Below are 25976 nucleotides of genomic sequence, written 5' to 3'. Positions count from 1 at the left end.
GTTTTGTTTTTAAGTGAACAGATTTTATATACTAATATAAAAACCTTACAATCCCAAGCCAAACCAGTCCTCAGACGTGGGGAAAGAAACAGTTTTGTTTTGCTTTGCCCATAAATTAAGCATTGTTTGTTTACATTTCTCAGGACTGCATGGAAGAAATAAACCTGTTCAGTGAAAATAAGCTTCACTTGAAACAAATGGGTGACCAACTAATCAAGGCCAGCAACAAGAGCCGAGTTGCAGAAATAGATGATAAACTCAACAAAATCAATGATCGCTGGCAGCATCTCTTTGATGTCATTGGAGCACGGTAAGAAGATGTCCTTTCAAGCTTTATGTGAAATAAAAGTCAGAAGCTCAACCATCAGAGACTTTTCAATTCTGTTAAAGTTTACTATTGAGAGTCAATTTAAACTGTAATTAACCTCTTATTTTTTTATTACTATGACTTATTGCTGTATTATGACACCAAACAGTTTATCTAATGCTAGAGGGCAGGATGTGAGAAGTCATATAAAACACAATTTTAATTGTGGGTTCTATATAGAGAGTCTGGGTGATACCACATCTGTCAAATGCAGCCTGATTATAAGGCTGAATGATAGGAATTTATTCAACCTCTTCAGATTGATCACATTAACTAGCATCTATGAGGTTCTACCACAGATCAGGAGGAGGACACTGAGTTGGTCTCACCTCCTGGCTGAGTTTATTAGTAATGCAGAAATAATAAGGCTAACACAAAAATTAGTATTGGCCTCAATTTATCTCCTAAGCTTTTGTTTTGCCTGTAGCCTGCTTCCCTGGGCCTTGAGTCTGGTGAAGTGGGCGGTTGTGTTGAGAACATAGTGCTTAAGTGTGCTGGGTCATCATCAGGAGTGCGATCTGAATTAATGGTGACACGTGAGCCATGAATGATTAAGCAAAAGCTGCCTTCTTAAGATGTAACAGGTTGCAGATAAAGTCTTGCAACAGCTCATCTGTCTCCAGGTACATTTCTGTCTGATACTGTGTAGGAAAGAACATTTGCTCTTATAACAGAACTTTTTCTGTTCTCATCTTATGGTGACATGTCACTTTTCAAACACCTTTATGATCATTTATGTCTTGTGTTAGTTTTGCATCGTAGCATTTTTTAAATGCAGATCAAAATACATGTTGTTTTTTTTAACTTGAAGTAAACATGGCACATTACTAATATTTAGGAAAGTATGCTAAAGAGCTTCTGGGATGGAGGGAGATCTGGCACTGTTATTCAGGAAGTCTCTGCCAACAGAGCATTTGTCTTTTTACATGGGATGTCTTCAGGCCTTACCTTCAAGGAAGTGTATGGTAGTGCTTTGAGGTACCTTTGTGTGCATTTGCCTAAAGCATCAGAGTGGCTCCCAGTATTGAATATTCAAGAGGGTATTTCAGCTATTGGGTAGCTGGTGTGATGACTTATGACAGTTCCTATTTTCTCACCTTTAAAGGTCTGGAGTGTACTACCTGCTACCTGTGATTTCTATCAATTTTACATTCAGGACCTGGATAATGAATTGTAAGGAGATGAGGAAAGTTTATTTTAAGCAGCAGGTCCAAGGTTATCAGGCAGCCCAGTGGCCTTTGCTGATCCTCATGGATTTAATGCCTAATGAAGGTGGTTCAGTGCTTGGAACAATTTTTCAGTGTGAATGTAACACATCTCCTCCGTCACCTTGCTCTGTGGGGCAGGGCTGGCATTTGGGGAGTTCTTGGTTGCTCAGTTATAAATATCCTCCAGACTTTAGGAGAGTTTATTTTGCTCTGCTTTCAATATTGTGGTCTATTATAGGACACTAAGGAGGAGGCCCCTCCTGCACTTCTGGGTAGCATCTCCAAGTAGTATGAGAGGTAATGAACTTAAGTTGCGCCGTGGGAAGTTCAGGTTGGATATTAGGAAAAATTTATCCTTAAAAAGAGTTCAGGCATTGGAACAGGCTTCCCAAGGAGATGGGGAGGTCACCATCCCTTGGAGGTTTTCAAGAAGAGGGTAGATGTGGCACTGAGGGGCATGGTGGCGATGGGTTGATGGTTAGACTAGATGATCTTCATGGTCTTCCCCAGCTTGAACAATTCTGTGATTCTAAGGTCAGGTGCTGTGGTGGAGACAGTAGTTCTACTCCTCCCAGGTGTGACAAAACCTGAGCCCTTCATGAGGGAGCAGAGCAGAGCGTGTAGCCTTGGAGGTAGGATGACCTGTGAGTGTGGGCTGTGATGCTCCACACACCATCGCCTTCCTTTTCAATTTTCTTTTGCAAAATCCTTTAAAAATAAACAAACAACAGAAAATTAAGTTGTGCTAAAGGAGCGTATGGAAACAGTGTGGTGGCAAAATCTGCATCAGCCTTGTTGCATGAAGACATAGCAGTCCACATGTCTTTACAGGATCTCAGCCATCAACCATTGCTGATTCCATTCAACGTGTAGGATGGGCTCGCAGGAGGAAGGTTACAAATAAGGGGTTTTAAATTGAAGGAGGGAAGATTTAGGTTGAATATCAAGGGGAAGTTCTTTACTATGAGAGTGGTGAGGTGCTGGAACAGGCTGCCGGAGAGGTTGTGGATTCCCTGTCCCTGTAGGTGTTCAAGGCCAGATTGGACGGGGCCCTGGGCAGCCTGGTCTGGTATTAAGTGGGGAGGTTGGTGGCCCTGCATGTGGACCTTGAGGTCCCTTCCAACCCAAGCCGTTCTATGATTCTATGAAGGTTGGAGGCTGTAGAGCACGGTACAGGGATTTTTTACTCACTGCTGCATAATGGAGAAGAGACCACAGTGCTGCGTAGCATGACAGCACCAAATCTCATGCTGTTCTTGTAACAGGCCAAAGTGTAGGCAGTCAGTAATGTACAGAGCTGTGCTATGAATTGGAGGAGAAAATATCTGTTGAAGATCTGTGTGTTAAAGGCTCGCTCTTTATCCTGGACACTCAGTCTTTCTAGTAGACAAGCACTAATGACCCTGTGGCTAGAGGGTATAAAATAACCCATATCCACAAGGGAGTTCAGTTGAGATTTATAGGTGATATCAGTTCTGTGGTCTCTAACGTCTCCATGGCTGACCCAGCAACTTGGGTAACATTTACCTTCCCTCTATTGCAGTGTATATGTATGTCTTTGAGATACCAAAATGAAAGCAAACCAGTCTCAAACCAGTCTATCAATACAGAATGTTCCACCTGGTAGCTTATTTCATCTTTTAAAACCAATAAAAGTCCTAGGACAGATGGGCAAATTAGGTAAGCTCCCCATTTAGTCTTTGAAGTGATTCTCTTAGTTCATGGTGACAAGCTCAGATTTGCCATATGGCAATGCTTGCAGGACTTAGCACTTGCATTGTATGCCTGTGCTCAGTGTAGTGACAAAGCCATGCCGCATACGTTGCAGCTGGAGAGTGGCATGGTGCAAACTTGGAAAGGTCTCAAAATGTTCATTTTCATGGGGTAAAATGCATTAAGGCAGTGAAGTGCTTGGGAAAGAGAACAAAATAATTCTGTGCAGCTTGGAAGATACTCTTAACAGTACAGGTTATTGTGCTGAAGTCTCTGCTGATAAAGGGGGAATGTGAGTGTACCAAGAGGCAGAAAGAGAGCCTTGTGCTGGCCATGAAGATGGGCATCAAATCTCTTGCTTTTCTTTGGTCACTGACCTTGTGGCAGCACTCTGTGAGAAAAAACATGGCATGCTTGCACTCCCACCCAAGCAAAGGCAGAAACAACAGAAGAAGCAGTGCACCGCCTGCATGCGTGTGGGCAAACAGCCAAAACCCACAGAATGGCATTTATATCCCTGGTGTACTCTGGAGCAGCACTCCCAAGCTGTACCTGCTTTAACCAGAGAGCATTGGCAGGGACCTGCACTGTGTACACAGTCAGAGGTGTATCCCTTGTTGTCCTTCCCTGGCCTGTTTGCCACTGACACAAACTCCATGCTTTGCTTCCTAGTTCAGAGGGAAGGGTTTGCTGCCCGTGCTGCTGTGTGCACAGAGCTTGCAGTCAGACAGGAGCAACACCCATTGGTTGCAGGTGGGCATCTTGAGCCTTCAGAAAAATCTCCACCTTCCTCTGTGGCTGCTTCTGATGGTTTGGGGTCCATGGGCTGGTCTGGACAGTAAGAAATATGCACGTGGGGGGCAGGGGGGAATTGGAACTAGATGATTCCTTCCAATCCAAGTCATTCTATGGTTCCGTGATTTCTGTACCTCCCAGCATCCTGCAGCTCTCGGCACTTTCATGAAGCTGTGGAAGATGGATGCCATTTCTAAGTTGCTCTGGCTGTGAGCACACTGTGGTGTGTTTCTTGATGGTGCTGTTTCATGGAGAAAGGCACACTGGTTGGGTCTGTAGCAGGAATGGGTTAAAATGACTGATTTAATGCAAGCATGAAAATGTGGGGAAAGTAGCAACGCCTCCTTATAATTTTAATAAATCCTTGGCAGTTAGAGCTTTTCTTTGTATTTACAAGCCAACAGCCCTCATCGTGGGGTCCAAGAATCCTAAACTGCAATGACTGGTCAGCCCCTTCCTTCTTGCATTGAGCTGAGGAGATACAGGGTGCTTTTCACTGTGTACCAAAAAGAAATTTTACAAAGTTCTTTACTCAGAGAGTGGTATGTCCCTGGCACAGAGAAGCTGTGGATACCCCATCCCTGGAGGTACTCAAGGCCAGGCTGGATGGTGCCTCACCAGGTGAATTGGACTAGTTGGTCTGTAAGGTCTCTTTCAACCGAAACCATTCTACGATTCCCTGATAAATTCCCTAACAGTCTGAAACAGCTCAGGTTGCAGTAAAAGAGAAATTAGCTGAAGCTCTCCATCGTCAACGCCTTGTGCTTGCAACATGGGGATGCTGCTGAACTTACTAGGGGGCTCCAGTGAAATTCTGCTCTGCTCTGTGGTTTCTCTTGATCCTTGCACTGCAGTGAGTCTGCCCAGATAACTGCCCGGATGGCAGGAGGCCGCACCTTGTAGATGCAGGAATCAGATGAGTTCACACCGCCCTCAGCTTCTCTCTCTATTTTCAGCCACGTTGCTTGCCCTTTGGCAGGGCAGCACAGTGAGCACTACGTGGCAGTGTACCGTCCCACCCCACTGCAGTGCAGCTGTGCTCTGAGCTCAAAGGTCTTCCTAACTGCTGCAGATGGGCCCTGCGCAGCAAGCGAAGCAAAGTGTGCTGCCGTGGTTACGCCGTACAGCCATGTTCAGCAGAATTCTACTGGTTTGTGGCAGCACCACTGTAAAATCTCATTCTTTGTAATCATTTTGGTGCAAAAAATAATAATAATGATGATCTTTGTGGTTGAAATACCATTCGCGAAGCGCCTGCTTTTTTTCGTTGCTCTCCAGGTTCCCCGTCCTTCAGGGATTACGGTTCTCTTTGGAGCTGTGACAGGATTCATTATCGTCTCAGGCAGGATGGTTGGGCTTATTGGGTTATGCAATGCATGCCGAGGTGTGCTGGGAGCGGGGGGGAGCCGGCTGGGCTGGGCATGGCCATGTCTCCCTGCTGGTCCTTCAGGGAGGGTTCTTACAATTTGCTGTCCCAGACCAGCCATGCTGAATGCACCTGACCGTCCCTGGGCTACAGTCAATAGGTGGAACGGAGCCTGAGTGTGATTTAACTGTGCAGTGAGAGGTGTCTGCCTGGTGCTTTCTCTTCTGCCGAATGTTGAATGTGAGCAATTGACAAGCTCACACAGGTCTGCAGATTACCTGAATGCTGAGCAGCCTTTGATTTCCAGCCCATTCCTTGCATTTCTGGGGGGATTACCACAACTTTTATTTTTTGTCTGATGTTTGCTGGGTGGGGAATGACTTTTAACCCAAGGTTCCGTGACTTCCTCCTTACTTCCCTGCCCCACGATCGCTGGTAGTCATAACACACAAATTATGACTGTGTTTTTCCACAGATGAATGATACCGTAAAAGACATGGAGCTGTTCTGTCCTCCAGGCTCCTTGCTCCATAGGCCTTCCGCCTGCACTGGGAGGTTAGAGAGAGGACAGGGCAGTGTGTGGGAGATTTAATTCGTACTTAAAGACCCAGGATAGAATGGTACAGGTGACAAAGAAGAGCGCAGAGGAAGTAAGGATACACCCTGTGCGTGATCTGTGTGCAGATGGACCTTTGCTTGATTTTGGGTTCGCTTCAATTTGACTCTGCTGCAAATCACCCAGGTGTAAGGCTCTGCACGAACAGAGAGACAAAATGAGTGCTGAGAGCAGCTCTGTCAGTGCCGAAGCCTCCAGCCTGCCACCGTGCTGTCGCCGGCCGCGCGCGGCTGTGCTGCCTGCGTTCCTTCGTGTGCTCCTTCTGTTGTGTCAGAATAGAGCTCTCGTGGATTTGCTTTGAGGAGGGATGCGGCCGTTTGCCAGGTAAAATGCTGAAACGCAGTGGGACTCAGAGCTCCCCTTGGGCTCCCCAGCTCAAGGGTCGGGGAGGAGGACGGGCAAGCCCCCCCCCCCCCAGCGCGGGATGCTAAAGCAGCGAATAAATAGGGCATCTGTGGAGGAGGGGTTTCCTCATCCGTGCGTGCTGTGGTCGCACAGGCGCTCGCTCAGTCCCTCGGCAGCTTGGGATTTGCAGGCTGAGGAATGGTTGCTTCTTGTGAACCGTAAGTGCTGATTCGGGCTTGGTGGTGGTGGGTCGTGAGGCTGGGGGGGGCAGCTCTGCAGCACGGGTGCACCGGCGTCTCAGCGCAGTTCCCCTTGGACAAGTGGCCGAGCCAGCGGGCTGCGTGCGGGGCTTAGGAGGAGGAATGGCCCTCAGGGCCTCTGCCTTCAAGTCAGCCGTTTTGGCATTTTGCAGCTGAGGAGATGGAGAGCAGCAGCCTTTGGCTGGCTGCAGGTGGATGTGAAGAGAGCCATCCTCCAGCGTGCCCATGTGTGCTGAGCTCACAGCCCACGCACACAGGGCTTCCTGTCATGTTAGCAGCACCGCTGAATTGTCCTCACCCTGTATACAAAGACCTGAAATTCACCGTTGGCATCACCACCCGGAATCAGGTCTTTTGTCCTTCACACGCTAAGCTCGCCCTGCACCTCGCTGAACAAAGGTTCCGTGTCTCGTGCATCTCATTTGCCGCAGTAAACAATCCTGGCAGCTGGCAGGGCCATGGCAGCCCCTCCGCTGTTAGAAATAAATGGAGGCGGTGTCTTTTTCTGCCTGGCTTGCATGACGTTTGTGTTGGTGAATGACGGCTTGGAATATACATCAGGATTTTTTTCATCTCATTAGACCCTAAATGCAAACGTTATTTGTTACCCTTTCAGCTCAGGGAAAGTGCCTTTCCCTGCTGCACTTTGACAACTAATGGAATGCAGCTGGCAGGCATTTTGTCATCTTTTGTGTTGTGTGAACACATTTCACTCAACCTGGAAGTGCCTCATAGTGGTAGATAATTCCTGAGTAGTTACTACAAAATATTCTGCTGCTTTGTGGGGCTGTGCAGCAATTCAGTCCCAAACTGAAGAGTCCCTAATTCAGTTCTCCTGCAACCCAATGCTGGCAGCTTCACAGGGCTGTTAAGGCCCAAATCCAATCTCGAGTCAGGTCAGTTAGTCCTTCTGTTCACTTTTGCAGCCAGCTTTTTGTTATAATCTCCTGCTTTTGTTCTTTTTCTGCCACCAGTATTTTGGTGGAAAGATGAAGATGTGTAGCAACGGGGCTTTGTTTGACTTATCCCATGCATCTAATGCGTTTTTCTAAGCACTGTTTTGAATCAGGATGCCTTTAGAGTTGAGCCCTTGGCAAAGAACAAGAGATATTTCAGTTGGTTTGTTTTTTTGTTTTTGTTTGAGATTGTGATATTGTTCAGATTTATTTTATTTTGTTTCTGGGAGTATGCTGAAGTGGTGAAAGGTGGCAACTTAATTCTCGTTGGGAAGCAAACTGTGTATCGCCAGTCCTTCATCTGGGAAACAGTAAGTTTTTCCTGTTTGACTGAATAACTTGAGAATTATCCTTCAGAAATTCCACTAACAGTAATGGTGGCATGCTTTGGGTCACAGGGAGGAGCACTTGAAGTTTCACTGCTAATTCACTGTGTGTTGAGTGATTGTCACCTGGACATGGGGGAGCTTTTACCCCAGGTTTGGGGGCTGCACACCTCCTTCCCAGCTCCCAGGCCCATCTTTTTGCACCCTTTGTTCTTTCTGGACGCATCTCAAGAGAGTGTGTGAGGTTTCTTGCATGCAAATAGCAAGTAATTTACAGTGCAGATGAGTGTGATTCTTGCAAAAGTGTAGGGCTTTTATGGATGTAAGTAGTATTTTTTATGTTCTTTTTTGATCTCTAGAGAAACAGTTCTCTTTGACTTCTGTACAAGCTTGATGAGGATGCTCTGCTTTCTCATCATTTCACCTTTTGCTTTCAGTGTAGGGCCCTACCCTTTGCCTTGGGTTCAGTGTCTGTGGGCTGTAACAAGAACAGATTGGCCAATATGAACATCTGGAGAGGACTGCCTTCCTGTTTACAGAATGCACTAATGTGAGCTTCTGTTAGGGTTTTTGTTCTCTTCTGGCTGCTTGGATGAAGTTTGAGATCGATAACTTAGGTCATTAATGGTGGTTCAGTGACTGACAAATGCCATTCTTCCCAGAATATGTAACAAATTACATTAGATAATTACAGCAGTGCATCTGTGAAGGCAACTGCTAGAAAATAAATACAAGTTCATGCTACCACTCTCCTTGAAGCTATTGTTTGTCTTATTTGTTGGATATGCAGTCAGTCATCAAGGCATAAATGTTTAATTATAATTGAATATGCCTTAGTTTAGCTTTGGACCACCTTGTCCATATCCACCTACCTGTTACCCAGTGTGCAAGTTGAATAAAGTAACCCATGGCTTGTAACCCATGAATTTTTCTGTAATGCAACTTTAAGACAGAAAATAGGTGGATGTAGATTGAAAAAGGAGTAAAGGAAGCAGAGGAACAATACTGTGTCCTGAACTATGGACTCAGCAAGTAGGCAGTGGCATCGGATGATTCCAACACGTGCATCTCTTGCAAGACATTCTCAAAGCAGAAAGCCTCTGTACAGGAGAGCAGCAGCTACCTTTGCAGAATGACAGTAGCTGTTGGTCAAAAGTCTGATAACAACCACATTTATGCCAGTGTATTGACATATTTAGAGTTCTCCATTTTGAATGATGCTCTTTGCTTCATCTGCCGTTTAGGGCAGCAGTTAAGCCTTGTTTCATTCTAACTGGTCTGAAGAATTAGCAGTGCAACTGTGCAGATGTTTGGCTTAAATTTTTTGTGGTTCTTCTGTTGGTTCCTTCTTTCTGTATTCAACACAGAGCCCATACTGTCCCATCTTTCCACCAAGAAGGGCTGCCAGGTCAGTTACCTGCCTTTGGTGAGCCACAGGCCTGCTGAATGTTATAATCAAGTGGATCAAGATTGGCTGGTGGGACAGGAGCAGGAAAGAGAGTGGAGTGAGAATTAGGTCTTCTTGGGCAATTTACTGCCAGCCTGTGACAGCACAAGAAAAAGCTGTATGATTACTGAAGTGTGACATCTTCATTGAAAACCACTTAATGGAAGCAGGACCAGTAATGGGAAGATTTATGTAGCAGCTGTTTGGTTGCAAACCAGATGCCTTCTGCATAAAGGACTGAACTTGAGAGCAGAGTTCTGAAAAGAGCTTGTTAATGAAAGCAAGAGCTGCTGAATTCTTTTGTCACCCCCTGACTTCTTCTGACAGCTGCAGCAGTGGAAAACACTGTTGGTGTAAAGGAGCAGACTGCTTTGTGCTTTTCACCAGTATCAGTGGCTTTGCAGGTGAACCACAGACTTGGGCCAGATCCTTCAGGTTGGCTTAAAGGGTTGAATCAACCAGACTAGACTAATTTTACATTCTGGAGAGTGCAGAATTGCTGAATATTGTCTCCAGGAGTCCTACTTATAGGATTATTCTCTTCTTGGCCACACTGTAAAACTGTCTGAAAATTCTGCCTGATCCTTTCGAAACAAGAGGTAGGGGAAATTGCTTCCTATGCTGATAGTCCCTATGAGACCCCAAATTTGCTTGCCTTACTTGATACCCTGGCAACACTCAGCAGAAGTGAACAAATCCAGCACAATCATTCCCACATCTCCATAAGTATTTAACCTTAAATCGAGTGTCCAGCTGACGTCTGTGTCCTGTTTGGTTGCCTTAAGATTGCTAATAAGATCAGTCCTTGCTCACAGAGTGATATATTCATCGTGGATTAGCTATCCTACATATCTCTTGTTGTATCATATGCTACAATGGGCAAATGCAAAACCCACTCAATTTCAGGCCGTTTGGACTCCTCTAACACTGGCTAGAACAGCTTGGCAGCCAGGCAGTGAACAAGAAAACTCATTTTTTTCCTGCAAGGAGAGGCAGGTCCTTTGCATGAAGCCTGCAGCCTGGAATGCTGGAAGGGCACTTCTGCCTTCATGTAATCCGTCCCTGCCTGCGTTAGGTGAGATTACATCTCCCTCCCTCCCAGCCCCATTCCTAGCTTTGCACAATGCTGCTGCAAACAAGTGAGTTAGCGTTCATCTTGGATGTCCCAGCTGCTGGTATTGTTTATCTGGTGACAGTTCCCTGCTGCAACATTTGACAAATAGTTCACAGTAGCTGATAAATGGGAAATGTTTTGACCTTTTCACACTTCGTGCCAAACTTTTAGCACTGCACTTGATTTAGATTAGGCAGTCACTTAAGCTTAATACAGAAATTGGTGTTTTTAAAATCTCATATGAGGTCCAAAAATCCATTCCAAGGTGTAGGGTCAGAATGGGACAACAGAGGGATGAAAGAGGCCAGGAGGGTTAGTGTACAGAAATTATGCCAGCTGGAAGTGTGCTTTCTCTAGGGCAGGGGAGAAATAATTTCACCTGACTCCAGTTGGTGTTTATAGTACTGCATTATAAACCAGTGCTATTCACGGAGAGAAGTAGGTGCTGTTTGGTACAGTTCATCCTATCTTATAATTTAGATGTTTAAAGTAGGTCTGATTAAAATCAGGATGTAGAATTATTTTTTTTTTCTTCTTAGATTAACAATCAAAATGTGGTTGGAAAGCTCTGATATCAAACTGAAGTCAGAAGAGATGTATTTCATCCAGTATTGGGCTTTTTGGTAATTGTTAGTGGGAATGGCAATAAATGAGAATTAGAAGAGGACACGTGAGAGTGGTGAGGTGCTTTAGCAGATACTCCTCCAATGCATGAAGATAAATTCACAAAAATTTGTAACCGGGCTAGTTGGGTAGTTTGAGAGGTTTATAAAGGATTTTGACATGGGAATATTTTGTAAAGGCTGTAAAACGTTTGTCTGTGTTTTGAGAGCTGTGCTATAAACAGCTGTAAGAAAAGTAAATGTTATAGTTTATTTGCTTGTGTGGTGAATGACTCTCCAGCTGTTGGATATTTCCCTTTTTCAGTGTTTGTTGTTTTGGGTTTTTTTTTTTTTCATTTTCACCCACTTGGAGAGTCTGGCATCTCTCCACACATTTCAGTTTGTTGCTTAGAAGAACTTTCACTATAGCACTGTGAGGTCTGAAGCTGTTATAGCTCAGACCTTCTCCTCTACTGTCAGCATTTGTTTACCCAGAATGTTGGACATTTGGTGTGGGCACAATTCTGTTTCCACTGGCAAGCAATATCTTGCTGGCAGTCCTGCTGCTTAGGATAGGCCTGGTGGTTGATGATGAAAGCCTTGAACATCATTCACAGCAGGTACATCAGGGCATAGGTACCCATTTCAGTTTAACTGAGGCGTGTTACAGTACAAGAACCCACTTAGACAAATGCCCAAGAATGAACTGAAGACCTGAGCAACAGATGAATGAGGCTACAAATTTGACACTGCTCGTTTAGCTTCAGTAAGTAATTCATACAAGACCTTCCTGCATTTGTAGAGCAGAGGCTTGCTGAGCCAATTTAGGTAGCTTTTAACTAAAATATGGCTCTGGTTTACAGACAACAGGTTGGTGTGATAGTACATCCTTCTGAAAGCCGTGCCTGTTGTCACCTTCTGCTAACATAATTTCCACTGATTACAGATCTTTGTAACAAAATGTTCTTCCTGGTTTGCTTAGGGTGAAGAAACTGAAGGAAACATTTGCTTTTATACAACTTTTGGACAAAAACATGAGTAACCTTCGCACCTGGTTGGCCCGGATTGAGTCAGAACTTTCTAAGCCTGTTGTTTATGACATCTGTGATGACCAAGAAATCCAGAAGAGACTGGCGGAACAGCAGGTGGGAAATAGGAGCAGCCAAAGCGAATGAACTAAAAATTTGCTGACAATTGGTCCCAGTTTGAAATCACCTTTCTCTTTTCTTTAGCCAGGCCTTCTAACTTTCACTGCATGTTCCTGCCAAGATGCTTTATGTAGAAAATTTTTATTTGCTTGTTGTTGTTTCAGTATTGTAAGTGTTGGTCTGCTCCCTCTTCTCCCTTCCACTGAAAAATACTCACGAAGTACAAAGAACAGCTTTTTCACATCAGAGTTTTTGCCCAGTTAAGTTCAACCTTATAAGGGCTAGACAAGGCACCTTTTGTTTAAAACCATTCCCCCTTGTCCTGTCACTATCAGACCATGTAAAAAGTTGTTCTCTCTCCTGATAATAAGCTCCTTTTAAGTAGTGAAAAGCCACAGTGAGTTCTCCCCACAGCCTTCTCTTCACTGGGCTGAACAAGCCCAGGTTCCTCAGCCAGGAAGATAGATGACCTAGGCTCAGCATTGCAAAGCCTGAATCACGGAAGCAAGCTGGCCGTGACAGATGTAAGTGCTATGATATGAGGTATTGCACTCTCTAGCTCTCTCTCCTTCCTTCTCTACTTGCAGACAGTATTGCCACAGGATACTGTGGGATGGTGCATGAATCCTGCTGAGGCATAAGTATGAACCAGCCTAGTAGTACTGGCCATTGGTGGAGTGCATGTAGGCTTTTCTCCAAGACAGTGGCTTATCAAGGAGCTCTTAAAGATCTGTGCTAGTTTTTAAGTGCTGAAGATGGCAAGGGCTGGTTACAACTGAGTGTGCAAGCTTTTCCAGCCAAAAGGAAGTGCAGGTTGAGATGTCCTGTAGTAAAACTTCTTTCTCTAGCAGCTGGGGAAGGAAAAGGAGCTTCTCCAAAGCGCAGACTTTGCTGGTAGAGCAGCATAAACTGTGTCAACCTTTCCTCTGTGCTACAAGTCTGCCCAGGTTCTCAGTACCTCCTTAGGAAGGCTGAGAATCACATGGCTGTCTTCTGAGTATTAGCCCTAAAACTGAAGATCAAGAATAAAGCAGTAAAGTGTGGAACTTTATGGCATCTGCCTTTTAAGAGTGTTCTTCCCATCCTTTCCATCTTTTATCTCTCTGGCTGCTGCTTACTTTTCTAATAAAAGATCCTTTACTGACCCAGACCCAGACATGCTATGGCTCTCAGTTGCCTCATGTCCCAGAGATCATGGGAAGAGCCTGTGGCTCTGTGACAGGAGTGGGGATGGCTCCCACCAATGCCAGCAGCTGGTCAAACACCAGAACCTTTGGTCCTGTGGTCTCATGGCTCCATCTACACTGTGAATAGTCATCTAAACAATATGAAAGTATTTTCTCCCCATCCAAACCTTTTGCATTTCTCAAAGGCTGTGATAAATTGCCATGCAGAGAAGAAAGATGGGTGCATAGGAATTCTTTTCCAAACTCAAGTCGTTGTGGCAAGAGCCATCATTTGCTTCTCAGAGCTATCTACTGCCTTACTACTTGGTTTGTCAGTGGAGACCTCTCAGTGGAGCACCTCCAGACTCCTACTGTAAACTTCTAGCAGGTTGAACATGAGAAGCTTGTGCTGACTAAAAAGACTGTAGGAAAAACATACTAGCAAAACTTTTATCTAAATGCAACAAGTAAAGAGATCCCTCCTGGTTTTATTTGAATGAATATTTCAGCAAGTGCAAAGTGTTGGTGAGAAATATGCCCTGCAGGCTTTGTTTGTTTGACATCCTCAGATGGAAAAGCTTTACTTGTTCAGTCTTGACTAATGACATTTAAAAGCATTGTGCATCCAGAGAGATGTTTTAGGATGTGTTTGTTCAGCTGAAGGATGAAGACTGAAACATGAATAATACTCCTTTTTAGATTGCAAGTTGATTTCACCAATGCAGAAGTCTAGCAGGATGTAGACTGCTTAAGCTGATGGAAAAGTACCTTTTGGGGCTCAAGATATGTTCTTGGCCCCATGGTTTGGTTGTGTTTCTCTCACCATAATGCAGTCAGGTCATTTGGAATAACAGCTGTGAAAACAGCAAGGATTCTGCCTGGGGTTATTGCATATGAAACCAGGCATGAGCAAAAGTAATTAAACTGTCTCAGCACCATGTCGTAATGTAAGTAAGATGGTTTTGTAATCTGTGTTCCAGATTCTCATTTTTAGAAATATAGTTGTAAATCCAGAGTAGTTTAACAGATTCAGAAGAATCTCTCTTGGTAATAGCAGTGGGGTAGAGCTGCCTTGAGAAGTAGAGACTGTACTACAAGGACACCTCTGCCTTGCACTCAGAGAACAACTTTGAATCATTAATAAGTTATCAAAAATGATGCAGGGTTTTTTTCTGGCAGTCTCTTATCTGTTTAAAGATTTTGGTATGTTATCACAAATCCTACAAGCCAAATTATTACTATTTCTGGCTTAGCCCTTCTTTCAAGTACTTAGATAACAGTAAAGTCTTCCACAAGGTGATACTCAGCTCCTTGTTAATTTCAGGGAAGACCTTCCTTCAATTCCTCTTGTATTTCCTACAAATAACGTCTGGGTGGACTTTTTTGGTGTTGTGTTGCTTTGATTTCAGTCTAGAGCTACACCAGATCTGCTTCATCTGTTGCTTCTGTTCTCTGCAATCAACCTTTTAACAGGAGTTCTTGGTGCTGTCAGAAAAATATTTGTTAGTGTTTGCTGTTATTCTCTGTTTTATTCTGGTTAGAGGCTCTATACCCTTTTTAGGGAAACCAGGAATGGGTTGAAAAATGGAAAGAGAGTGGGCATTCTCACTTCACTAATATTCACACTGGTAATGTTGTGCAGAGTTACTTTTTCAAGATGAAATACCTTGGTAAGGCTTTCTTTTTGTGTTCTTCACTTATTTTGACTTTCAGAATAGTTACATGTACAGAAAGAGCTACCAGAATAGGACGGAGAAGTGAGAAGAAACATGTAGATAAGACAAAGGGTCTTTGCCAGACCCTTTAAAATAGTCTGTTGAAACAGGAGCTCTGGAAGAGCAAAAAGAATGGAATCATAGAATCTGTGATAATAAGGGCAATAAGAAAAGCAGTGCAACACTGGCTGCTCTTTTGCTGCGCTTCTGCAGTTTGTGATATCAGTCTGTGATCTTGCAGTTGCTGGAGTACAGGAAGTGTACAATGAGTTCTCTATCAAGTCTTACACTGTGGTAAGCTGACAGGACATACTGTCATCTGGTATAGTCAAAATAAATAAGTATGCATTTACAGTGTGTGTAAGGTTTGGATTTTGAATGCATGATAAAATTGTCCATACTGTTCGTGAAAAGATTGTGCTTTCACTGAGAAATCCATCTGGACAATTCCTTTTTTACTATGGTAGTTCTGTCCTGATCTGTCTTCTGTCTCCTATGCAGCCCATCCTCAAGCCTTCGTCCTTAAGCCAAGTAACCTTTTACTGACATACAAATTGCTCTTTCCCCATCTTCTGCAGCATTTTGAAAATGGATGTCTGACGTCTAGCCACATGTGTTGCCTTCCACTTAAACCCTTCTTTTGTCAATGCAGGATCTGCAACGGGACATAGAACAGCACACAGCTGGAGTGGAGTCTGTCTTTAATATTTGTGAAGTTCTGCTGCACGATTCAGATGCATGTGCTAATGAGACGGAGTGCGACTCCATCCAGCAGACTAGCAGGAGTTTGGACAGACGGTGGAGAAACATTTGTGCCATGTCGATGGAGAGGCGAATGAAGTAAGTCTGTGCCCAGCAGCTCCTAAAGAAGTTTGGGTCAGCAATCTGAAGAAATGCTTTTGCCACAAATTGAATTTTGGAAAGAAATAAAAAATGATAAGCTTGTGATAAAACTCTTCCATTTTTGCTTCTCCCTGTCAGAATTGAGGAAACCTGGCGCCTATGGCAGAGGTTTTTGGATGACTATTCTCGCTTTGAAGATTGGCTAAAATCAGCTGAAAGGACAGCAGCTAGCCCCAATTCTTCAGAGGTTTTGTATACACATGCGAAAGAGGAGCTGAAGAAGTTTGAGGTGAATTTTTAACAACTTGTTTGTATGCTTAGCAGCTGGCTGGGCAGACTGCTGAGTGCTTACTGCCTCTACAAAATGCTCGGATTACTGAAAAATACATTCTGTAATTTGAAGTTAAGATACAGCAATCATACATAATATAGCAGTATTATGACTACCAGATATCTGGCTGGTCTGTTTGTCTCCGTTTTTTTTTTTTAATGGGGAGAATATAATATTCTTATCCAACACAATCTCTCTTACAACTTAAGGATTTATTTTTATTTTTTCTTGTTGTTTTTTTTCTTCCTAATGAGCTAAAGCTAAGCAGATGACTTTAAATATGACTTAATTTTGTAGTTGGAAAGTCTGTTGTTTTGGTGTTTTTTTTTTAAGGGTTATCTTCATCTCTCTCAATGGATAGTATTATCCCACTTCTTTCTCTTGTCAGCAAGGGGGCTGAGTTTCTCCATTTACTTTGCAGGCATTCCAACGGCAAATCCATGAACGGCTCACTCAGTTGGAGCTGATCAATAAGCAGTACAGGCGCCTTGCCCGCGAGAACCGCACTGACTCTGCCAGCAAGCTGAAGCAGATGGTACATGAAGGCAACCAGCGCTGGGACAACCTCCAGAAAAGAGTCGCTGCCATTCTGAGGAGACTCAAGGTAATTGAGTGGCGAGGTGAGGGAGTTAAGGAGCACTTTCAGGTTCCTATAGGAGATACAGAAGGGCAAAACACGTATTCAACTCAACTGTGTTGTGTTGAGTTGTGTCTTGATTTACCGGCGTGAGAGAGCAGAGAGCACCTCTGGAAAGGTCACCAGTACGTGGTGCAAACATGTCCTTGGCAGATGGGTTCTTGATAAGTGAAGAAGTGTAGGTGAAGAATTGGCCCAAATTTGGGAAAATGTGCTGTGGGCCTTAGCACTCCTGTCATGCTCTCCTTTTAGTCATCTCTGTCGTGGCTAGATCCATTCATACACTTGCAAAAATAAAAGGCAGAGACAGAAGGCCCCAGTGTACAAACATTCTGGAGTTCACAATGCAGCTCTGCTTCCCTCCAAGTTATGATTCACCTACTAGGCTTGAAGCATGGAGGTGTGATGGAGGGGTATGTGCTGTCACTGCCTCATGCTACGCTCTCTGCTTATAAGAAGAATGTTGTTGAAGAGTATACATGTGACTTTTAGACAGCTGTCCTGTAGTTAAGGATGATTTTTCCTAAGTCAAGTTAAACTGATTTCTGGGCAGATTTTCCCTGATGTTCCCTTGGAAATCTTGTCACTTCATGATTTTTAAATACAGCAATACTGCAAGCAATTGACAGGGATAACTATTCATTCCCAATGGCCAATGGATGAGGCTGTGAGATATCTGGAGGGATTTGATCGGTGCAGTTAGGAGGTGTCATGTTTGGGAAGTTATATAATTCCCTTTCTGAGAAGAAAATCCACTGAGAACTGGGGCACTGCAAGCTGCAAGGCCATTAGCAGTTTCCATGGGAGACAGTGGCAGAGGGCTCCTCCTGCCTTCCATGACTAGTGGTGCATCCACTGTGTCTGTGTCAACATCCACAATCTTGCCTCTCCATTGTTTTACTGATTTTAATTAGCATAGTTTTAATTACTTGAGTTTAACTAGAGATGGGAATGGCTTCCTTTGTCTAATTTTCTTCTAAATTTAGGACAACTGAAATGATCGACCCTTAGTCCAAATGACTCCCTGTGGGAGAAGGTATTTTTGTTATGCTGTATGGAAGCAAGAATTATTTATATAAAAGCACCTTGCACTGCTGAAGTTTTATTCTCTCTCCCATACAAACAGTGTGATGGCATACGACACTTCATGGCAGCATCACCATAGGAAGGGCACAGTTTGTGTACATGACATGCTGTCATTTGTGTCCTGAAGGCCATTTAGGTGAACAGCAGCTGTGAAAAAACTTGTTTCAGGGAGCTCCCATGATGTTTTTTTTCAGTTAGTAAATTTTTATAACAGTGGCTTCCTTCTTTCTATTCAGCACTTCACCAATCGCAGAGATGAGTTTGAGGCAACGAGGGAAAACATCCTTGTTTGGCTCACAGAAATGGATCTCCAGCTGACAAATGTGGAGCACTTCTCAAAAAGTAACTTTGATGACAAAATGCGCCAGTTAAATGTACGTATGCTTATAAAGCAGCTGTTTAGTAGAACCAAGCTAATTTTAGCGGGCTGCCCTCTCTTGACAGAATCATCTGTTTTTTCTGGAGCTTCACAACAGGCAACAGATCTTTGTAAGGCTATTTTAGGACACCAGTATTTTATCAAGACTTACTCTCTGAATCAGTGTTAAACTATAAACTACACAGTGTTCTAATTCAGAGTCAGTGTTCAAGCTCAGTTCTATCCTTCCATTTTCTCCAAAAGTTGTACTGTCAGTGTTTCAGTGACAGTGAAATCTGTCTGGGAGAGAGCACGTGTGGGTTAATAGTAAAAGCTGCATTCCTAAATTCAGGCGCTCTTTCCTAGGGAAAATTGAATCAGTATTAAGGTAGGGTCTCTCCTTTGAGTGCATTGCTTGTAACTGGAACTTTAAGAGAAAGAAGACAATATGCATGTGTAGTGATTCTAAAACACATTGGCTCTTTGCTACCTGCTTATATGCTGTTTTTCCCCTTTTCTCCTACACTATTAATTGCACTGGGATGCAGATTTGCTGTTTGGTAGGCTGTAAGCTTAACCAGACAAACTTCTCTACTACTGAGAAAAAGATCTTGTGTACCCAATGGAAAAATAAACTGATGATCTGAACTCTCACGTTGCAATCCCCTGCAGGCTCAGGACAGAGCAGTCATACTGATATATACATGTGGAAAACACCACTTCATTTGGAACTATAATCTTGCTAATAAAACAAACCTCTGCACCTCTTCAGTTAAAAGATATTTACCAAATGAAATTGGCCAGCAATGCCAATTGCTGCTCTTTTCCTGTAGTAAGAAATGGACAAAGTTTAGGCTATGAAGGGGAGCTATGGAAGTGGTCTAATTGTTTTGTATGTTTCAAATAGGGTTTTCAGCAGGAAATAACACTGCACACCAATAAGATTGATCAGCTAATCGTTTTTGGGGAGCAGTTAATTCAGAAGAGCGAGCCTTTGGATGCTATCCTGATTGAAGATGAATTGGAAGAACTTCACAGATACTGCCAGGAGGTGTTTGGGCGAGTTGCCCGCTTCCATCAAAGGCTGACTTCAAGACATCCCGTAAGAAGCAAGAATTGTTTTGATACTTTGGCAAGATTCTGGTGTTTGAAGGGCAGTGCTTAGTGCTTATCCCCAGCAGCTTGACCAAGCATACTGAGCTCACAGGGGCAGGAAATCCCTCAGCAGCTGTACCAAGTTTGCTAAATTTTTGCTTTGTCTCCTTACTTCTCTCCTGTTGGGTCTCCATGTGCACAGAATGGATGATGGCACGAAAGTAACTCGCATAGTTAATATTGATATAGTAGTGATTTGAGGGCTTCAGAAGCTTTTTCTTATTTTTCATATCACTTTATTTTCTTTAATTCCAATAAGGTGATTACAATAACTTTTTATGGATTTCTTTGAGAGGTCCATCAGTCCCCTTTCTTATGGCAACTCTGAGCTGGGGGAGCAGCAGGCTCTTTACTTTCTGCTGGGAACATTTAGTTGACCCCCGGTTTGCTTTGGCTCAAAAAGAAAGAACATTTATTTGAAAAGCAAGTGGAATAGGTAACATGAACATCTAAGAATAGCTTTTCACCCGTACCAGATCATCACTTCATTGCTGACCCATGCAATCTGTTTGGAACTGGAGACCCCTCTCTGCAAACTAGAGAGAGATGCTGTGGTAGTAGTTGAGTGTCTTGGAAGAGAAGTAGCTGCTGATGTGAGGATTGTTTTGGCAAAAGAGGAAGGATGCAGAAATGATGCTTCTCTTTGGACTTGTGTCTTGGGTTACTGCAAGTCACCACAAAACTGTCCTCAGTGGTATTGTGTCACTGAGTTAGCAGTGCAGATCTTTGACAATTATTGCTTGTTAGTAATAGCTAATATACAACAATATTTTACCTTTTTAGGGATTAGATGATGAAAAAGAGACCTCTGAAAATGAAACAGATCCAGAAGACTCCAGGGAAATCCAGAACGATCCCTGGCATAAGAAGGCCATCAGTGAGGGGCCCTCTTCCCCACAGTCCCTTTGCCACCTTATGCCACCTACTCAAGGTCATGAAAGATCAGGCTGTGAGACTCCTGTCAGTGTTGACTCCATCCCACTTGAGTGGGATCACACAGGTGATGTTGGGGGCTCTTCGTCTCACGAGGATGAAGAAGAAGCGACGTACTACAGTGCTTTGTCAGGTGAGAACCTATTGCTGGCTGCTGCTTTGGAGACAGTTGCAGGATGTCCCTGTGTGTGGGAAGGGAGGGAATTGAGGTCTTGTTTCCACACTATTGGTTGGTTTCCACACTGTTAATAGATGTAAGCAGTCTCATCTCTTAAGTGTTTTCCTGGAGGGAATCGTGTTGTCTAGACCTAGTTTATATTGTAAGAAAGAAGGTTTTAAGAAGCCTTAGTTTTTAAAAATGTCTGATGGAAATAGTGCCAATAACTTTTTATTTTATTGTCTCTGTTGACCCTTATTGTTTCAGTTGTTTTTAATAGCTGGCAAATACTGCATGGTGAGGAAAATGACATTATTCTTTTTTCAGATGTAGAAATCACTGAAAATCCTGAGGCATATCTTAAAATGACCACAAAAACTTTGAAAGCATCTTCTGGTAGGCACCTGCTAATGCATGTGTCTGAACATGGCAATCTCCCTGTGCTGCACGCTATATTCCTCAACCTCTCTCATACGTAATGTCTGACTTCCTGCCTTGTGTGGACACCATGCCTCATCCTGCCATGGTGTTCTTACGCTGCAGTATCCACATGTACATTACAAAGCAGTCAAAAACATGCCATTTAGATTTTGCCAAGGTGGTTAACGCGCATTTCATTGTATCGATCCAAAGTCTTCTGGTACTTTCTTGGTGGTGTGTTCTGGGTAGTATCACTTTTTTGGTTGGCTCCAATTTTGATTATGTAATTACTGAAAGTAGTAATTCCAATTCTGAAAGTATTTTTTTTGGGTTTTGCATCGTGTGTGACAGAATCGTGCGTGTCCTGTCTGTTAGATGCAGAACAAGTGTTTAGGACTTACCTAGACTCATCTCTGAAATGTGTTGCAGAGGTGTGTTAGTATCGTTGGGATGCAAGCTTTCCAAAACCGCAGTGCAGCCTTTTTCATTTGTGTGTATTTATTTATTTTGAACTCATCCCTGTATTCAAGCATTTTCCAGAAGAGAACAGAATGTCCCATAACTGCATGGCTGTCATCTCATTACCTTCGAAACACTGTTGATGTTTTGCAAATGTGCATGCTTTGCAAGGAAAGCTGCAAAACTGTCGTTTTTATGCCATAACGATGCCATTTTATTTAGAGCGCTTTCTAACTTAATACAAAGCAACAGTTTCCTTATGGAGGTGGGAATTTGCACTCATGGCATTCAGCCTTCATTTTATTTGTTTCAGGAAAGACTGTTTCAGAAGCTCATCCCTGGCATTCTCCAGAGAGCCCTGTCTGCAGGAAACACCGATACAACCAGGCAGAGATTGTTGGTGATGTACTGTCTGGTCCAGAGACGAGCACCCCCTATAAGCCAGGCTATGTGAGTTGGAAGCTCTTTGGGCACTGAACGTATGCTTTGTGTAGTTCCATCTTCTTCCCTCCTCCAGCATCAGGGAAAAGATTAGTTGGTGGCAGGCATGTTCACTGTATGGAAACATAGACATTCTTTCTGGTGACTCAGGGAACTGTTGAGGGTCTCCATCTATGCACTCACTAGAGAAGTTTCTCCAAAGCAATTCAGAACAATGTGTTAGGATCCTGATCAGAATCAGTCAAAAAATCATAAAATCAGGACAGAGGACCATCCTCTGGTCATAGTATGATTCTGGGAGAGCTTACCTTTCCGAAGAGGGTGTGTGTGAACATCTTCCCTTGGTATTTACTTAAAATATCTCCCTTTACTAAGCAGACTGATTTGGAGAGTCCTTTTCTAGCTTACAGCCCACAATCTAATCTGCTTCAGGACAATCAAAAAAGTAGTGAGGCCTTGTTGTCTGCTGGTGGCTGGTTTCCAGATGTGGCTTCACCAGAAGCTCCCAGGCTCAGTGGATCTGGACCACTGTCAGCCCTCTTTCATACACAAGGTGGTACTGCTACATGGCTGCTTTTGTCACCATTAATGCAGTTGTGAAGCCTTAGTATCATATTATCGAGAACTGGAATCTAACAAAGAGCATCAGCAGGTGTAGGCTGTCTGGTACACGTAGTGCCACTTTCATGTCCAGTCTTGTAATAATTAATGTCAACATGGTGTTTGTTTCCCAAGAAACATAGAGAGCCAGCCTAAACTGTTAGCAAAGAAGCAGAAGCCCAATGCTAAGTCTGACTCGTGAGAGCTCAGCAGCAATCCAAACACAAATGAAGCTTGACTTTGATGACTTGTTAACACCCTGAGCTCACCCACCAAAATGTCATTCCAGGTGAAGCAGCTCAGCTCTGCAAGCAGCAGCAGTGTCAACAAGGAGAACATCACATCTGCTAACATGAGTGATGAAGAACCCCAGGATGACCAAGAGCTTGTGACTATCACAGCTGCAGAGAAGCAGTCAGGTACAGAGCATTCAGGCAATGTGTTGTAGTTTTTGCCCTGAGGCTCTTGGGGAGACAAAGCAGAAATAGGCCAAGGGAAGCACATTTGCCTTGGGAGTAAAATACAATTAAATTTCTATAGTCCAAATGAATGCATTTTGCTAAGAATCATTGAGCTGCATTCTCACTTCATATTGTCCAGCCTGAGTTTTCTGTTCTAAGCTTTTACATTTTCTGCCAGTTGAGATTTTTCTTACTCATGTCTCTTGACTGGTTGAAGTGAAAGAATTTCACTTTTGTGTGGATACTGAGTACCTCAGAGACTTTTATTCAGATTTCAAATCAAATAAGGCTGTTTCTTTGTCTAAAACAAGGTTGCCAGACTTCATTCTCTTAGCTATTGAAAGTCTGTATAACAAGACACTACAGCTCCCATACACAGAAATGTTTTGTCAAAGTTGGGAGTGTACTTTGTTCTTTACTGTATTCGCTGCAGTCCTTAATTCAAAATAGGCCAACAGGATGGTTCTCTTAACCTTTCTGGAAACCCTGTTCCTGGTCTCAGATTCTTGAGACTGTAATAAGATCATGTCTGTACTGCAATTGTAAAAGCAAATTAAGTGACAAAAAGAAGAATGCAGCTATATGCTGCAGCTTGCTAAACTTATGCTTCTAATATCAGAAATGGACCACATTCCGTATGTGGGTGAGTAGGACACCCTCTGACAAAGGCTGGGAGAAACAGTGCCAGTGATTGCACAAGTGCTGTCTGCATCTCCTTTAGCCATGAACTGGTGAAACATAAACCCAAGTCCAAACTGCTGCATCATACTTTGTCCCATTGTTGTATCTATCAGATTACAACAGGGTTCACAGAATTCCATCTCCTTGTACTTGTCCTAAGCTTCCAGCTGAATTAAAACAGTCCTGAAGTAATGTGATAACAATTCTATAGCATTCCTATAGGTAACTTGCCCGGTAGCATGCAAAGTTACAGTGTGTTATCTCAAGAAATAAAAAATGAAGTAGTAAATGGCAGCACTTATTTGGCCCTAGGTAGATTGTAGAGTACTTTATCTTTGAAAACCCTTGCATCTGTTTTATGGAATGTTCATGTAAGCGTTTGTTGTTCTATCACTTGTAGGCATTATTGATAGGTGGGAGCTCATCCAAGCTCAAGACCTCAGAAATAAACTTAGGATAAAGCAGCACTTGCAGCAATGGCAGCAGGTGAACTCTGATCTCAGCGATGTCTCTGCTTGGCTTGATAAAACTGAGGAGGAGCTGGAAGAACTGCAAAAAGCAAAACCTCCAGCTAGCATGCAGGCGATGGAACAAAGGGTCAAGAAATTGAAAGTAAGTTATGGCACGCTGAGAAGTGGGATTTCGAGATGCTGATGCACTTTATTATTACCTCTTGTGCTCCTAGGGTATGTCAGCAGCACCTGTGCTAATAACAGTGTGTGTGTGTCTGTGGCACAGAGGAGCTAAGCTGTGTTGGCTAGGACTGATGAGGCTAGTTAAGCAAGGTGCCGCCTTCATCTGTAGAGATTTGCTGACAGCCAGGCTTAAATAAAAGCTTCTCCTTTTCTGTTTTCTTACCAAGACAATTTATTCTCTCTAAACAAAAACATTTGACACCAGACATCTCTCTTTAGGTCTTTTCCTTTTAGAAAAAAAAATACAGATAAAGCTTAAAAATGAAGGTTTAGACTCCAGCTGGCAAGCGTCTGGCCCTGTCTTGGGGTGGTTGGGTATTCTGAAGAGTGGTACTGGCACAGTTCTCTGATCTGTGCCAGTCCCCTCTATGCAAACCAGAAAGGGATTATAAATTAATTAAGTTAAAAAAAAATACAGCCAAGACTTTGCAGCCGGTAGCCATAGCTCCTGTTTTGGTCTTGTTTTGTTTCTTTGTAGCTCCAACAGAGTGACTGTGCAAGATCTGCCCTAAAGCTCTCTTTTTTAGCAGCATGGTATTTGCAGAAAATCTTAGCTCTTAAATAGCATTTTTGCCTTAACAAGAATTGAGTTGTTGAAAGATCCAAAATTTCAAAACGTGTGCTTGTGTTTTTCAGTCAGCAAATGTAGATTTCTCATTTGAATAGTATGTATTAGTTAAAACCAAGAAACAAAGTAAGCTCATTAGTAAGTCTCTGCTAATTTTTAGCTGAGTAATTAATAGAGACATGTTACTGTGAATGTTTGTCAACCTCTGAAGTCTTGTTGTATTACCTACTGTGACTCTCAGCTTCCATAAGTTAAGTAGGACTAAATAAGGTCTGCAGGTTGAACTGGCAGGGTGCCAGGTACATTTGAGTGTTAGGCTCAGCAGAATTAGGTAACAAGATGCCTCAGGTTGAGCCCTGCTTCTCTGTGCCAGCCTGGCTCAGGCACCAAGTGCAAGGAAAGGTTTAAGTGATGCCTTGTTTGTGGCAGCAGGTGCCTCTCATCAGGCTGCAGTTGGGCGCCTGACCTCTTTGAAGAGCGCAGTTTAGGTTCTGCTGTTCTCCTGTGCATTTGCTAAAGGGGAGTCCAGATGGTTGTAAATCCCCTTCGTAGACAGCTCGTGTCTCTCTGAGTCCTTAGAAGAGCCAGCTTGCATATGTGTAAGACTGTGAAGTTTATGAGGTATCAGGACATCCCAATTGCCCTGGATAAGAATAAAACCAGTCTGGCTGCACACCGGCTTACTGGTAGTTAGATTTCTCTGTGGGACCGTTTGTATTGTCTGATAGTGAAACGTTGCTGCTTGGAGGAATACAGGATTCTTCTTCGGGCAAAATGTGGCTGACAGTGGTTTTTAACAACTGGGCTGCAGATCTTGAGAATATATAGATTGCTTTTCTGTCTGGTCTTTGTAACAGATTCTTAGTTGGAGCTGTGTTGAGTGCAGAACTCATCCTGCAGCTCTTACTTTTATACTGCAGGAGCCCACAATTTGAAAAAGACTGATTATCCTTGATGCAAACTGTAAACTTTTTGAGGGACCAAGACATTGTCACTCTTAAAAGGAA

At 43.3% G+C, this 25976-nt stretch overlaps 1 protein-coding gene across 5 annotated transcripts in view; it reads left to right on the top strand.

Moving 5' to 3' along the window:
* The window catches only part of SYNE2 (spectrin repeat containing nuclear envelope protein 2), a 157480-nt gene that overhangs the window by 126606 nt on the left and 4898 nt on the right, over positions 1-25976 (top strand). For 4 of the 5 annotated variants that reach the window (XM_010712024.3, XM_019615939.2, XM_010712023.3 and 1 more), the window contains 12 exons: positions 144-310; positions 12098-12260; positions 15797-15984; positions 16126-16276; positions 16740-16922; positions 18278-18415; positions 19307-19501; positions 20338-20620; positions 20972-21040; positions 21837-21973; positions 22854-22983; positions 24107-24318. In XM_010712024.3, the coding sequence (XP_010710326.1) occupies positions 144-310; positions 12098-12260; positions 15797-15984; positions 16126-16276; positions 16740-16922; positions 18278-18415; positions 19307-19501; positions 20338-20620; positions 20972-21040; positions 21837-21973; positions 22854-22983; positions 24107-24318 (2016 nt within the window). The remainder of the gene's footprint in view (positions 1-143; positions 311-12097; positions 12261-15796; positions 15985-16125; positions 16277-16739; positions 16923-18277; positions 18416-19306; positions 19502-20337; positions 20621-20971; positions 21041-21836; positions 21974-22853; positions 22984-24106; positions 24319-25976) is intronic. The other variant, XM_010712022.3, reaches the window with a different exon arrangement.

This window comes from Meleagris gallopavo, chromosome 5 (genome assembly GCF_000146605.3).
Source record: "Meleagris gallopavo isolate NT-WF06-2002-E0010 breed Aviagen turkey brand Nicholas breeding stock chromosome 5, Turkey_5.1, whole genome shotgun sequence".
Taxonomy (NCBI): domain Eukaryota; kingdom Metazoa; phylum Chordata; class Aves; order Galliformes; family Phasianidae; genus Meleagris; species Meleagris gallopavo.
The sequence above is the reverse complement of the archived record's forward strand: the minus strand, read 5'-3'. Positions and strand labels throughout refer to the sequence as shown.